Source organism: Furipterus horrens, unplaced genomic scaffold (genome assembly GCF_987537825.1).
Source record: "Furipterus horrens unplaced genomic scaffold, mFurHor1.1.pri manual_scaffold_10, whole genome shotgun sequence".
In the NCBI taxonomy this organism is placed as follows: domain Eukaryota; kingdom Metazoa; phylum Chordata; class Mammalia; order Chiroptera; family Furipteridae; genus Furipterus; species Furipterus horrens.
The window spans coordinates 44,754,979-44,770,825 of record NW_028327180.1 but is presented as its reverse complement, the minus strand read 5'-3'; the positions used below and the strand labels follow the sequence as shown (position 1 = coordinate 44,770,825).

At 49.5% G+C, this 15,847-nt stretch overlaps 2 protein-coding genes across 3 annotated transcripts; both read left to right on the top strand.

Moving 5' to 3' along the window:
- Positions 1 to 377: 377 nt before the first annotated feature.
- MRI1 (methylthioribose-1-phosphate isomerase 1) lies at positions 378 to 6,145 on the top strand. The gene is made up of 6 exons (XM_090289736.1): positions 378 to 530; positions 602 to 840; positions 1,876 to 2,051; positions 3,284 to 3,460; positions 3,538 to 3,762; positions 5,520 to 6,145. The coding sequence occupies exons 1-6, from the start codon at positions 396 to 398 to the stop codon at positions 5,645 to 5,647; spliced, it is 1,080 nt and encodes a 359-aa protein (XP_090145862.1). The 5' UTR covers positions 378 to 395; the 3' UTR covers positions 5,648 to 6,145.
- A 702-nt stretch (positions 6,146 to 6,847) lies between these two features.
- Positions 6,848 to 9,929, top strand: CUNH19orf53 (chromosome unknown C19orf53 homolog). 2 transcript variants are annotated; one of them, XM_090289734.1, is made up of 4 exons: positions 6,848 to 7,019; positions 7,097 to 7,152; positions 8,244 to 8,348; positions 9,494 to 9,929. In XM_090289734.1, the coding sequence occupies exons 1-4, from the start codon at positions 6,866 to 6,868 to the stop codon at positions 9,599 to 9,601; spliced, it is 423 nt and encodes a 140-aa protein (XP_090145860.1). In that variant the 5' UTR covers positions 6,848 to 6,865; the 3' UTR covers positions 9,602 to 9,929. The 2 variants fall into 2 exon arrangements, with proteins under 2 accessions (XP_090145860.1, XP_090145861.1); XM_090289735.1 differs by lacking the exon at positions 8,244 to 8,348 and having other exon boundaries at positions 6,868 to 7,019.
- The last annotated feature ends 5,918 nt before the right edge of the window (positions 9,930 to 15,847 follow it).

The following is a 15,847-nucleotide window of genomic DNA, read 5'->3' as shown; positions in this document are numbered from 1 at the left end:
GTAACAAAGCCTCAGGGCAGTAGTAAGAGCCCATCCATAATTCCTAGAATCTTCAATTAGGGACTTTCTCTACCTGAGGCCACTGGCAGCACTCCCTCTGGCTGGAGAAATCAGGCACCTAGGATGTGGGGGTCATGGTGTGACCCCCTAACTGATCAGCGGGACGCTAAGCAGGGTCTGGCATCCAGGAGGTGTCCGGTAAATAGTGACACCTTTGTGCTCCTGAGAGGGAGGCTAACTGGCCGAGCTTGGCCGAGAATAGGGTGTGGGATTGGCGGAGTGGGCATTGAGTCCTGGAAACCTCGGAGGTTAGGGCGTGCGCATGCGCCCGCCCCACGTGAGCTCAGGAGGCTGTGTCTGGGGGGGGGGGGGGCGGGGAGCACGTTGGCCGCACCATGCTCCCTCTGGAGGCTATCCGCTACTCGCGTGGCTCTCTGCAAATCCTCGACCAACTGCAGCTGCCCCAGCAATGCTACTACGAGGGGGTGGGCTCGGTGCGCCAAGCCTGGGAAGCCATCCGCGCCATGAAGGTAGGGCACAGCGTTGGGGGTGGGGCGTGCCCGTGCCCGGCTCCCCTGACGCCCCCTTCCCTCTACTCCAGGTGCGCGGTGCCCCTGCAATTGCCCTCGTGGGCTGCCTCAGCCTGGCCGTGGAGCTGCAGGCCGGCGCAGGGGGGCCGGGACTCACCGCGCTCGTGGCCTTCGTGCGCGATGCACTGAGGTTCCTGGTCACCGCCCGACCCACTGCAGTCAACATGGCCCGCGCTGCCCGCGACCTGGCCGACTTCGCAGCCCAGGAGGCCGAGCAGGAGGGTGCCTCAGAGGAGGTGGTCCGGGAGAGGTAGGGGGGCTTGTGCCAGGCACTGCTCAGAGCAGAAGCTAACTCACTTTTTGCGCCCAACGACCCATTTTACAGATGGGAAACAGGTATGGCGCGCTTAGTCCAAGCCCACACAGGCAGGGCTGGGAGTTGATCCTAGGCAGCCTGGCCCCGAGTTCCTTACACTCAATACCCCTAACTGTGCCTCCCCTGAAATGCCCAGTCACCACTGCCCTTGGAGGTCCTTTTCTTTTTTTTCCTTTTTTTTAAAGATTTTATTTACTTATTTTTTGAGAGAGGGAGAGAAACATCAGTGTGTGGTTGCCTTTCGCACACCCCCAATTGGGGACCTGGCCCACAGCCCAGGCATGTACCCTGGCTGGGAATTGAACAGATGACCCTTTGGTTCACAGGCCAGCGCTCAATCCACTGAGCCACAGCAGCCAGGGCCACAGAGGTCCTTTTCAGTGCCACCTCCTTCTCCTGGTTTTTGCCTTTGAGGAATTTTGTTTCTTACCCTGATCCCCTTCCTGCCCTCTTCTTCTCCCACTCCACCTCCATTCCAGCTAAATCATTATCCTCATGTTTCTTGACCCCATCAGGCTTACTTCTACCCCAGGACCTTTGCACATCCCACATCTGCAGGTCAGGTATCTGTACAGAGTAGATCCCCACTTTCAGGTTTAAGGTTTCTGTCTTTCCCCACCTCCCATATGTTACAGCTCATTCTATCCCACCCTCCTGTCTTCCCACCCATCCCCCAACTCTACTGCCTTTTCCTTCACTTTATTATTATTTGCTCATCGTTTGACTCTCCCACTCCAGTGTCAGCTCCATAGGTGCACAGATATTTGTCTTGGTCACTAGCTGTGCCCCCAAGCGCTTCACACACAAGAGATGCTCAGTTAACATGTTGCATGAGCAAACAGAGTGAAAGGTGGCAAAGGCAGAAGGGTCCAGGCCTCGCAGCTGTGAGAGGCTTTCAGCAAGAGAGTTATAGGCAGGAAGGAAGGGCCAGCTTGGGCCCTGAGGCTGAGAGCCCCTTGTTGGCCCCAGGGTGATTTGCTATGCTGAGGATATGCTGGAGAAAGACCTCAGGGACAATCGGAGAATTGGGGACCTGGGAGCTCACCACCTCCTAGAGCGGGCAGCGCCCGGGGGCAGCAAGGTGACCGTGCTGACCCACTGTAACACCGGTGCACTGGCCACTGCTGGCTATGGCACAGCCCTGGGTAAGTGAGGGGGTGTCCATAGGGAAGGGGGAGGTCCTCTTTTGGATGCAAGAGAAAGAAACCCAAACCACTCCCCCCCAAATGGAAATTGATTACTTCTTGTACAGAAATGCTTAGGATGTTGGCTTTAAATATGGCTGGATCCAGGGTTTCAGACAGTAGCATTAGGACCCATCTATTCCTGTCTCTAAGCTCTGCCCTCCTGCTCACGCTCCATGGGTCAGCAGAGGGCCTGCCAATGTTCAGATCAGGAGGAAAAGGGTCTCTACACCAACAGTGCCAGGAAAGTCTCCTTGTATCTCAGAGGCTCTGATGGGGTCACCTACCCATCCAAGATCAACCACTCAATGTACCTGGCCTGAGTGGGGAGGATATGGATTTCAAGAGAACTGGCCTCGAAGGAAAGACTGGGGTAGCTGTGACCAGAAGAGGGGAAACTGGGACCTCGGGTTCAAGGCAGCAGATTCCCTAAATTCTCCAGATTTCCCTACCTGCCTCGGTCCCACTCTGGAGCCTTGGGACTGAGGCGTTGTTGGCAAGACGTTGTTCATTCATTTGCTTAACAAATACTGGCACCTACTGTGTGCCCTGCCATTCATACATGCATGCGTTCCTTCATTCACTCAGCCTTTTTTAAAATTTAATCTCTATTGTATTTTTTTCCATTACCATTTAGTCCCTTTATACTCCCTCCGTCCTTACTCACCATTTATTAAGCACCTACTATGTGCCCCATCATTCGTGCATGTGTTTTTTCATTCACTCAACAGTTATTAAGCATCTGCTGTGTGCCCCACCACTTCTGCATGCATGTACTCCTTCATGCACTCGACAGACATTTATTAAGCACTTACTATTTGCCAAGCACAGTTCTAGGTGCTGGAGGGTCAGCAGTGAACAAAGGAAACAAAATCTCAGCCATCAGGACAGGAAAGTAGGAGGAAAAGACAAAAGCAAGTCAATAAGTATGTGTGATGTGTTCGAAAGTGGTAAGTGCTGAGGAGGAAAATCAGGGAAAGAGGTCAGAAGTGTGGGGGTTGCTACGTGAGATGGAAGGCTCAGAGGACTCGCTGAGAATGTGTCTTCTAAGCATACATGAACTGAACGAAACACCCACCACAAGGGCCTGGAGATAGGCAGCCTTTGGAGATCTGTGCCTCCAAATAATGGGCCACCCTGCCTGTCTATCCTTTTATGTCTCATCCTGGCCTTTGGTGGGTCAAACCCTGCAGGTGTGATCCGTTCGCTGCACAACCTTGGCCGCCTGAAGCATGTCTTCTGCACAGAGACCCGGCCCTACAACCAGGGGGCCCGGCTGACAGCCTTCGAGCTAGTCTATGAGCAGATTCCCGCCACCCTCATCGCTGACAGCATGGCAGCAGCCGCCATGGCCCACCAAGATGTGTCAGGTCAGCAGGCAGGGTGCCAGCAGGCAGGGGTCCAGGCATCCAGGGCTAGGTGATAACCTTTAACGTCTTGCTTTCAGCTGTTGTCGTGGGAGCTGACCGTGTGGTTGCCAATGGCGACACAGCCAACAAGGTGGGCACCTATCAACTGGCCATTGCTGCCAAGCATCATGGCATCCCCTTCTATGTAGCTGCCCCCAGCTCCTCATGTGACCTCCATCTGGAGACAGGCCAGCAGATTGTCATCGAGGAGCGCCCAGGCCAGGAGCTGACCGATGTCAACGGGGTCAGGATTGCAGCACCAGGTAAGTTATCACTTGGGGGAACACCTTAGAATCTGAGCGCCTCCACTTACAGACCCCAGCCCCTTCACAGGAGGTAGGTGGCATTTGGGATGTCACCAGCCTTCTAAGGCACAATCTCAAATTCAAGCCAATTTTTGGAACAGAAACATCTTGGAGGTCAAATTCAAGGTGAGCTAGTCCAACATATGAGTTAAGAAACCTTGAGCAAATTGTCTTGCCATTCTCCACCTCGGTTTTCTCACCTGAAGAACAAATAAGAATACTGTTCAGCTAAGTGCCTATGAAGAAACAGATATTTCTCAGCTCCTCCATGTTTTCTGGCTGTGCAGCTGTAGGGCAGTTTGCTTAAGTTCTCACCCCTAAGATCCTTGGTGTTTCCATCTGTAAAATGAGTTGTTTTTATGACCTACCTCGTAAACCATAGGGCCTTCAGTGAATTAACCCATGTGACATGGAGAAGAGGCCCAGCCCTTCATTAGTACTCATTAAATGTTAAAAATTATGATTGAAACCCTTTTCTAAAAAGGACTAGTTAAAACCCCTAAGCAATAAAAATACAGGGATGCCACCAAATATGGAGTCAGGGTAAAGATAACACTATACGACTAAGCAGAGGAAAGCCCTAATATTCTATTATTTTCTGCTATTCATTACACCTTTTTATATACAGATACATTGTCTCTCTCTCTCTCTTTTTTTTTAAATATCCCTGCTTTGCTAGAGTTGTAATTAGCACTGGTCATAATCCATAAGACCATGGAAAGTAGAGCTGACAACCCACACCCCTAAAATAAAACTGGGGCAGCAAGACATAAGTGACATGGGCCAGGTGTAGTCTGTGGGCTCTGATACTCTGCTCCCGCTAGTAGTCACAGGAATGCAGACCCCAGAGAAATGGGTCTTCTGATTTTTCCAAGAGAAGCCTTACATTTGTTTTTATATGAAATCTCCCACCTTTTGAAAGCTGGTCTTAAAGTACTATGAACCAGACCGGGGGAGGAAATGGGACAACTATAATAGAACAACAATTTTAAAAAATAAATTAAATTAAAAAAAAAAAAACACAAAACAGTGAACCAGAGAAAAAAGTTACAGGCCACTAGTTTGCAGCATCTTGTGTATTAAGTTGTGATCTACATTGAGGAATTCATTGAGCAACTGTTTTTGAGTGCCTGCCTAACACTTAAGTACTGGGATATAGGAGTGAAAAAACACACAAAGTCCCTGCCCTTGGAGAACTGACAGTTTGGTCAGGGAGACAGACAATGAACAAGATAAATAACACAATTACAGGAGGTAAGGGCTGAGGAGAAATAAATAAGGCAAGGAAGTGTCTGTACAGAGACTTTGGACACGATGATCAGAGATATCTACACTGAAGAGGTGACATTTGAGCAAAGACCTGAAGGAAATGAAACATTAGGTTATCTAGGCGGAGGGCAGAGCCCATACAACGGCCCTGAAGTGGATTCTTGGAGGTTCTTAAAGAGATCCAGGCAAAAGAGGGGTGGATGTATATAAAACTTCAAAACCTTGTTCTGGGACAGTGACAATTCAGGAATGGTGTTTGAGGAGGGGTATATACTTGTTACTGGGTGCCAAAGCCCATGTCTTCATGAGCTTTTGGGATGATTATCCCCAGATTTTCAAGGATTTCCTGACTCTAAGAACCACCATGGGGCGAGCAGGGAACAACAGTTTGAGAACTTTCACAGAGCCAAATACCAACCTTCTTGTCTCCCCACTCTGCCCTGTAGGAATTGAGGTTTGGAATCCTGCCTTCGATGTCACCCCTCATGACCTCATCACTGGCGGCATCATTACAGAGCTGGGAGTCTTTGCCCCAAAAGAGCTCCGAACAGCCCTAAGCACCACCATCTCCTGAGGGTAGAGACCCTAGGTGAACCCGAGAAGTAACCAACCTGGATCTCCATACCCATAAAACTTACTGATGACCTTCCCCAAAGCTGACCTTCTTCCCCCAGCCACACTTTTTCCTAGAGCAGGGATAGTATACAGGGCCTCTGCTTGGCTTTTAAAAGCCCAGCAGCTGGAGCTAGGCTACCCAAGTTCATATCCCATCTCTGCCACTTTTTCTGCTGTGTGACCTTGGCCAAATCACTTCACTTCTCCATGCTTTGGTTTCCTCATTTCTAACATGGGGACAATACTAGTATTGCCCTCTTAGATTGCTCTCAGAACAGTGATGCCTCAGGTGCAAAATTTTAAAGGGGTTACCAAAAAGCTCAGTAACCAAAATAAATAATAGTTTCATGCTATATTATTAAAAATCAAAATTAGTGCAAAGGCAAATCCATGAAGAACAAAATACCAAAATAAATACAGAGAATGGAACCCTATGTTTGCACACATTGACTTTACCTCACCTCTGATACCAGCCCTTATTCCAATTAAATGGCATTTACAACATCAGGCCGCCGGTCTACAGGCAGATTTTTTTTTTCCTTTTTATTGAATTTATTGGTATGACCCTGATTAACAAAATTATACAGGTTTTAGGTGCTTTATTTTACCCACATCATCTGTACACAGTATTGTGTGTTCACCACTCCAAGTCAAGCCCCCTTCCATTACCACTTATTCCCCCAAACCCACCTTCACCTCCCCCCACTAAAATATTATTTTTAAATGTTGAGCCCAGGTAGCTCCATTGGTTGACTAATGCACTGGGGTTCAGGGTTCTATCCCTGGTCAGGGCACATATGAGAATCAACCAATGAGTGTTTAACAAAAATCGACGTTTTCCTCTCCTCTCCCTCTCTATCAAATCAATAAATAAAATTAAAAAAAATAAGTGTTGAAAACACTACCTTCATTACGGAATTTGGGCACCCTTCAATTTTGCACCATTAAGTGCCTAACTCACCTCATTTTAGTCCTAGACTGAATTTTATATGTAAAGAGTATAAAACAGCATACGTTTTACAATGCAAGTGAACGCTCAGTAGATGTTACCTTATCATTAGCTTAAAATTTCTGCCAAACGCTGCCTATAATGTACCACCGTCCCCTTGAACTCTCCAAAACGGTACCACGTTGTTTCCCATGAGCCTTTGCGTGGCCAGCCCCACAGTATCCCATCATGCCGTGTGTTTCGGTTGCAATGCTCGGCCCCACCTCTTCCGGCGCATGCCCGATCATGGCGCAGGGGCAACGTAAGTTCCAAGCGAAGAGGCCGGCCAAGAGCAAGGCAGTCGCGGCGGCCTCGGAGCGGAACCGGGGCCCAAAGAAGGGAAGTGAGTAGCGGTCCGGGGGCTGCTGGGCGAGGTGGGCCTGGGGCTTTCTGACCTCACGCGAGCGTCTCTTTCCGCAGGTCGTGTTATAGCTCCCAAGAAAGCGCGCATTGTGCAACAACAAAAACTCAAGAAGGTGAGTGGGGCACGCGAGGGGCAAGGGATGGAGCTTGGAGGCCAGAGCGGAGGATCAGGAATGGAGTCTGGGTTTTACTTGGTGTGGCTCAGTGGACTAAGCACCGACCTGGGAACCAAAGGGTCGCCGATTCAAGTCCCACTCGGGACATATGCTTGGGTTGCGGGCTAGGTCCCCAATCGGGGGTGCGTGAGAGGCAGCCATACACTGATGTTTCTTCTCCTCTCTTTCTCTGTTCCTCCCTCTCTCTCTAAAAGTAAGTAAATAAAATATTTTCAAAAGAAAAGAAACAGGAGTCTGGCACCAGCAGGGAACCGGGGATTGAACCTGGAACCCCCGGAGGCGCCTGGTATGAGCCTGGAGGCGGCCGGGGGCGAGGGTTAGAACCTAGAGGTCTGTGGAGGGATCTAGGAATGAAGTCTGGCACCGGGGAGGGCCGGGTACAGGAACATCACCTACTATTCAGCAGGCGTCCTGGAAGCAAGGCCTTGCTCACAGGAAGTACTGTACCTGCGTTAACTGCTTTGCTTGTTACCGCCCTCTTTAACTGAACTTGTAGAGGGAGGGTGGATGGAAAAGGAGTTAGAAACCCTAGTTTTGTAAGAAGGCAGTGCTGGGTGCAAATCACAGTTCCATGGATGACAAAGTATTTGTTCACCCTGAGCCTCCTACCTGCGAAACATAGTGATAGTACTTTTTTCATTGAGTTGTAAGGATTCGATGTCAGTGCACCTGTAAAGCGCTGAGAACAGCACAGGGCACAAATAAACGTTAATTGCGTTGGTTCTTGTCATTTTTGTGGTTGTCTTTCAAGTGCAGCTTTTTTATATAGGTGGGTAGGGTTGAGCTTATGAGTAAATTAAAACTGGTTTTTGTGGAGTCACATCTGAGTTCGAAATGCACTCCGTAATAACTACTGTGTAATCTTGAGCAGTATGGCTTAGTTTCCCTAGAGCTGCGGTTTTCTCAGACCTGGCTACCCAGCAGCCTACTTACCTCCATCTGGTGGTGGGAGGGGGGCTGTCTCATGAGCATCTCACACTAAGCATGACCAAAACCAAGCCCCTGATCCTCCCTTCTCCCTCCCTGAGATGATCCTGCCAGACTTCATTCAGGAAGATTCTGACCTTCCAAATTCCAAAATATTCAGCGTCATTCTGGATCTCCCTGGCCCCGGCCCCCATTCTCACATCCAGGTCAGAGTCTATCCTTTTTTGCTTTTAAGATTAATCTAGAATCCACCCATTTCCCACCTCCCTGATCCCCCTCTGGTTCACACCATTATTCTCCATGTGGACCAGTACGGGTCACTCCTCCCCTGTTTGCCCATCCTCCTCCCCCATGATAGCCAGAGGGCACCTGTGAGCACTTAAAGTCAGATCTCTGCATTCTCTGCTCAGAACACTCTTTGGCTCACAGCGCACTCAGGAAAAATCCAGGTCCTACACAAAGCCCTGCACACACTGCCCCTCTCACCTCCCTGCCCTCATCTCCTCCCACTCTCTCCCTTGCTACCTCCACCCTCACTGGCCCCTTAACCACCCCTTGTTCTGCATCAACTTTGCACTGGCTGTTTTCCTGCCCTAATTCTTCTCCCAGAAATCCACATGGCTTCCTTCCTCTGAGTTGAGCCTGACAGTGCAGCCCGTTCCTAATGACAGCTCCAGAGCCCCGCCCCTCACTCACTAGCCCTTGTTTTCTTTTCTCCATGCGCCACTTACCATTTACCATCATTTAACAGTTTAACATAATGTATTATTGGCATTTACATTGTCCCCGCACATGCACTGAATGTCAGCTCCAGGAGAGCAGATTTTTCTGTGTCGTCTTTGCTATTGTGCCCAGGCGTGTCGGGATGGTTGTGGGGTCATGGTCATCGGAGCTCAAATAGGCAGGGCAAGAGGGTGGTTTGGGGAATATCATTAAATTATCAGTTTTTGACCCACACACACTTTGCTTCTAATCCCTGTGTCTTTAAGTGCTCATATCCCTGTCTCAGAGCCCCAGTTCACCATGTACAAAGCAGAGATGACATGGGACAGGAGGTCCTGCCCACCTGGAGGCTGAGACCAGAGGCTCTGGGCAACTGCCTCCTCACTGCAGGAGCCTCAGTTTCCCCATAAGTGAAATGGGGGTGAGCAGAAGTTTAGGAAGCTGGGGTCTAGAGATACAGGATTTTTTTTGTATGTGTAACATCCCAGAGTGGAACAAAAGTGGGACTTAAACCACAGCCACCAGACTCTCAGGTACTGTTTCCTGGGAAACTAAAGATCCAGCCCCAGGCCAGGCCCTCCCCTCACTCCCTCTACCCGGTCTAACTGCCCCTCGGTTGCCCACTCAGAACCTGGAGGTCGGGATCCGGAAGAAGATTGAACATGATGTGGTGATGAAAGCCAGCACCAGCCTGCCCAAGAAGCTGGCGCTGCTGAAGGCCCCCGCCAAGAAGTAGGCAGCCTCCTACACCAAGACAAGACACCTTCCTAAGGATGCAGCGCCAGCCTCCATGCTCAGACCTCTGCAGTTGACTCCATGGGTAGTACAGTAGACAGAATGAGCTCTGCTCCCCAGAGCCTTGGGTTGCTGCTCATTGGGCAGGGGGTGGCCTGGCCTGTGGGTAGGTGATCAGCACATCTGTAGTGCATGGATCAGCTTCCCAGGATTCCGAGAACTCAACAATAGCCCTGAGGACATGTTCACCAACTTTCTGTGAGCCTCCCACCCTTCATATCCTGTGTCCACTGGTTTAACCCCGAGCAATAAACCTGGCTTTGTCATTCCTCCTGCAGCCACATGTTCCTGTAAACAGGCCAGTGCTGGGACCATAGGCCAGGTGCACTGACCCGGTCAACCCCAGCAATTCCTTCAGACTAGCTACGTGCTCAGTGAAGGGTTCTTGGGCTTCTGCATGTCCATCCTGGGAGCTAGGGAGAGTCTTTACCTCCCTCCAAACGCAGGTGACTCACCAATCTCCTTACTCACCTGCACACCCACTCCAGACTCCCCCAGTTCACTTCCTTTGCCTGGCACAAGCCAGGAGACATAGGGAGTCTTTTTCCATCTATAGGATGGATGTTGACACTATCTGGTAGGGTCATGGTGCCAATTCAACCAGAATGTACTTATGAACTGCTCTAAGCCACTTGATCTATAAAAGTCAAAATGTATCATGTTTATGGCCCAGGCATTGTTGTAGTGCTTTCTGTACATCACTTCATCCCAGGCTGGGTCATGTTAACACACTCTAGATCTAGTACTTGAACCCACCACTGGCTGAGTCCCAGGATATACTCTCAGCTGACGATCTGCTGCCTCTGTTCCCACACCAAGATTCTCTCCTGTTCTATCCTGAGTTGCCCCTTCCCTGAATCTTCACTTGAGTCTGCTAGACTGGAAATGCCTATGGAGTCAGCCAAGAGCTCTGACTTGGTGACTGCCTTTCCCTCCCTCTATTGGAGGTGAGAGGTCACTGCACAGTGACCAGTCTGGGCCCCGGGAAACTTCAGAATGGAAAGTCTTCGAAATCGGGCTCTACTGCCACAACTCCCAGTCTTTGAGATGCAGATTAGAATTTTTATGTGTATGAAATTGCTCTCTCTGCTTCTGTGTGTTGAGTATGGTTAAAACTCACCCATAAAATTGACATTTAAAAATACACAATTTGAAAAGGGACTCATGGATATGGACTATAGTGTGGTGATTGCTGGAGAGAGGAGGTATAAGGGGACTTAAGTGGTGATGGAAAAAATACAATGAAGATTACATTGTTTAAAAGTAAGTAGTAAATAAATAAAAACATACAATTTCATGGCATTTAGTACATTGACAATGTTTTTGCTACTACCTGAAACTTGCACCACCCAAAAGAGGACCCCGACCCCAGTAGCTGCCACACCCAATTCCACCTCTGCACAGCCCCTGACAACCACCGACCTGCTTTATCTCTAGTTTATTGAATGAAGGAAGGAATTGTTTCTGCAAAGAAAATTTTGTGTTTCAGTGACTCAGTTACCGTCACACACGCTCCCGGGCTGATTCATAGCATTAGTATTTCCTTGGAATGATTTTACAGTTCTGAAAATTACAAGCAGCTGATAACAATACCAAACCACCTTTATCTGTAGACTTGCAGATTCCGGCCCTTCCAACAGAGGTTCCATTGACAACCTTTCTCCCCAGTGGTAAATTCAGTTTGCCTCCATATATGTAACAGAACATCCGCCTGGATCCCACATGAGTTCTAAAAAAATTTTAACACTTGTTCGTGTTTTATATGTATGAGAGAGTAGATTTCACCCCCGTGAAAATTATCTTTTAACTTTTCTCTGGAATCTCCAAGGGGCAATGGCTGGAACAGGGTGAGCTCTGGGGTCTTCTGACTGCCACAAGGAGGTTCCTGTGCCCCAAGCTCCAGCCCATCTCTCTGGCAGTGTCTAGCAGACCAAGGACTCTGGTAAACCGGCTTCCTTTGTCCCTCTGAAGCCTACCCCATTGAGGAGGGACCCGTGGGCAAGGAACATCGTTCAGGTGTGACAGGTATGGGGTCTGGAATGTCAACCCACTGGTTCCCTCATTACCCCACCCAAACAGCCACATGTTCCCCTAAGGTGATTTGATCTTTTCACCTGTAAACAAGCCCCCTATTAATACTGGAGTCAAGAGCCCCAGACTTCGGAAAACCCCACACCTTTTCAATCTATGCCAGTTTCTGCCACTTCCTTATCTGTGACCTTCAAGTCCCTTCACCTGTCTGAGCCTGAGTTTCCCCATCTGTTAAATGGGATCCTAACTCCCCTCCCTTAGAACAGAATTCTCATCTCAGGAGCCTTAAGGCCACGCGTGATTCTGAGCTGCCCTTGGGTCCTGGGAAGCAGAAGGCAGCCCAAGTTCCACCTCTCAACCTGTCCCTCCTGGGCCTCTCCCCTCGGCACAAGGGCAGCCATTAAATGTGGCTTTTCAGACATAATTATACCTCCCCAAGCCTTGTCCTCTCCTGCCTCTAACTCCCCCTCTGCCTGAATGCCCGTGTTTCCTGGCAGGGCCATGACATTTGCCATGAACTTGTGTTCCAAAAGAAAGAAAGAAAAATATGTAAGCAGCAAATCTTGCCAGTTGCGCAGACCAAAGGGGCTGTGGGGACCAGGAAATGAAACTGCCCTGCTGGTTTCCTGCCTGAGGCAACAGAGATGGGGGTGCTACAGGGGACTGGGAGAGGGAGGGATCCTCAGAAAATTAGGGTGGGGGTGGCCACAGCCAGGGGGCCACGTTCCCCCTCAATCTGAGCCTCCAGAGTTGCCCCACTTCCCGTGGGTCTCAAGGACACGTGGGTATGGGGTCAGGAGCTGTGGATGCCTAGACAGTGAGCTCACGGCTGGCAGGTGAGATAAAGTGGCTTCTCTCTCACTGAAGCCCCAGCTCACTGGCTGCAATGGGAAAGGGGGTTACAAGGGTAGTTAGAAGCCCCACTCCTAACTTCTTTTTCCTAGAAGTGTTTCTAGGAAGAGGGCATACTTAAAATCCGCCCAATGACTTCCTCCCGAGGGCACCCCCACCTTCCCAAGGGCCTTTTTATGTCACACATTCTCCGGGGATCACTGAACAACATTTTTTATCTTTGTTTTTAATTTATTGATTTTAGAGAGAGAGAGAAACACTGATCTGTTGTTCCACTTATTATGCATTCACTGGTTGATTCTTGTACGTGCCCTAATTGGCTTATCTGGACAATGCTCTAAGCAATTTAGCTACCCAGACAGGGCAAGCAACTTTCTGACCCTCTCTGGGTCTCACTCCCCTTATCTGTAAAACCAGGGGATCAGAATAGAATCCTGGTGTATGCCACACTCTGTGCATTTGATCCCCAGCCAAAGTGACAGAACGAACCCACCCATTCAGGCCTGCTTGAATCCTGGCCCTACCCTTTCCTGCTGTGGACCTTGGGCAAGTCATCTGACCTCTCTGTGCCTCAGTTTTCTCATCTGGGAGAAGGGGATAATGACTATTATCTATTATTAGAGAATAAAATAACACATCTTTACCCTGTGATAACAGATTCTCAGTTCCTTCTAAACATCATCTCTTCCACTGGCAGGGAGTGACTTCTCTGATTCAGCATGTGGGGATGCTCACTGAAGCATCTTCAGGGTCAGGGACCTGGGCTTATGGGACACAGTCACATATAAGATGCTGAAGAAATGGGCAGGAAAAGCTGGACCCTGGGTCCCGTTTGTGAGGGGAGCATCTAAAACACATGACTCATGGAATTCCTCCCTGCCTCTCCCCCACCTCAGTTACTCCTCCCCCTTGGGTCTCTCTCTCTCTCAAATTCTTTGTGAGAAAGGGACGCTCCAGTAAGTCTAGGGCTTCCCAGTCTAGGTGAGCTTGGGTCAGGACACCCGCTCTCCAAGCCTGAATTCCTTCATCTGAAAAATGGAAACAACCACCCCCACTTCGCAGCACTGTTGGAAGGCTTGTAACAGAACCCCTGGGCTGCTCCAATTGAAACAGAACCCACGGGCTGTTTAGTTAGGGGCCTGATTGCCCGCCACCAGAATTATAACTCTCAATACGAGTTTGGTGAAAAGAAAAAGAATTGTTTATTTGCACATAGTTCTGCCTCCCCCTCCCAGACCTGGCCAGTCTTAGGAAAGTCAGAAACACTGTTTCCCAACTTCCTAGGCACAGTTCAGCTTTACCAGTAGCTGCCAATCACTCAATTCTGATTGGGGAGGTCCTTTCTGTGCTGTGGTGCCCTCCAGCTCTCAATGCAAGACCGCCTGGATTCTCAGCCTCCTTGCAAACTGCCTTCTTCCTGCAAACCGCATGGCGAGAGCCTCTTCTTAAAGCAACCTGGAGACCCCCTCTTCCAAGCCACATGGAGGGAGCGTGCCCCACTAAAATATCCACAGCTGCTTATATATCCCTGGCTGCATCCTCTGACACAGTGGGTGTTGCAACCAGTTCTGACCATTCACAGAACCCTACGCAAGCTCTGTAGGCTCCTTCCTACCATCCCACAGTCCAAGACCCCTCCCATCTTCCTGAGCCTTGGAAGTTTCAAAACGGATCTTTGTGCAACAAAGTTTTCAGCCACTAGCCCCAGGCATGCAAGGCATCCTGAAAGCTGCTTCCTTTTTCCCATCTCCCAGCCGCAAACTCTGGGGTTTGTTTTTGGACTCCCCTGTTTCTGTAACAAGATGTTGGCATGTTTAAAGTTGTCCCAGAGATTCCTAAGCCTCTCCTCGTTTTTCAATTCTTGTTTCTTCATTCTGTACTGGTTGGCAGTTTTTTTCTTCCTTATGTTCCAAATCATTTATTTGAACCCCAGTTTCCTTTCCTTCACCATTGGTTTCATGGGATTTTCCTTTGTTTCATTTAGCATAGCCTTCACTTCTTCCCTTCTGCATTTGCTGTACTCAAGCATATCTGTCAAGTCTGAGCATCTTTATCACCAGTGTTTTAAACTCTGCACCTTTTTGGTTGGCTATCTCCTCGTCGCTTATTTCTTCCAATGAAACCTTGGTCTGTTCCCTCTTTTGGGCCATACTTTTCTGTCTCCTCAACTTGACAGACTCCTGTGTTTGCCTCTGTTGCACCTGTCACATTGTAAGGAGCGGAGCCTTAGGTATTTGTCAGTGCAGGGAGACCAGTTTTACCATGTTGGGCGCTGTATGTGGGGGAAGGGTCTGAGAGGGAATAATGCTGCCTGCTCAGCACTTGCCCCTTTTTCAGGCACTTATCCTGCTTCCCATATGGGACTGGGGCCCCTCTAGCTGTCACCCTGGTTGTGGTTCCCAGAGTGGGTGGGTTTGCAGGCATTCTGGGACTATGGGGGCCCTTTAAACAGACAGACTCTGCTGAGAGGCCTGCAATTTCTTTCACCGCCCCAACTCGCACTGGTTTGCACAGTCAGAAGCAATGAGGCTTTATTTTCCCTGGCGCTGGAACCGTGAGGCGAGCTGCTGGTCTGGTCTTGTGCTGGGAGCCCTCCCCAGGTGTCCCTCCCTATTGTTTTTAATGTGTGACTGCACTTTCCACCAGCTGGCCACAGCAGCTGCCACCACCACCGCTGCCGCTACCACCATTCCTGCTGCCACCACTGCAGCCGCAGCCGCTGCCACACGGTGTCTGCTCCACCCCTCCTACCTGTCTGGATGAGTATTTCTCCTTTATATCTTTGTTTGTTGGACTTCCATGCAACTAGACTTTCTGGAACTTCTGGTTGTCTCTAGTTTTGAGATAGCTGTATTCCTTCTTAGTTGTGGAAGGAGACTCAATATGTCTGTCTACATCTCCATCTTGGCCGGAAGTCTAAAAAAATTCTTAATGAGAAAGCTTACTTTATTTCTCCAACTTCTTTGAAATACACTCTGTGTTTTACAGCACAACGGGACAATGGAGGTTGGAGGGAGTTTACTGAATTGTGGGTTGGGGACTGGCCAGAAAGTGCTGCTGTGAAACTGGAAATTCCTGGAAGGTAAAAGCCAGCGTCTCCAAATGGGGAGAGGCAGCAATGAGGCCCCTTAGGGGCCCACTTGGGCTTTTCTGGTCTGTAGAGCATTTCCACAGAATGGGAGCAAAGCATGAGTGGTTCCCTCATTGAGGTCCAGGTTGCTATATGTCTGGTGCCGTTCAGTTGCTAGTAATACAGCAATGCACCAGTTAGCCTCTTGGGGCTCACGGTAAAGGAGACAGAAAT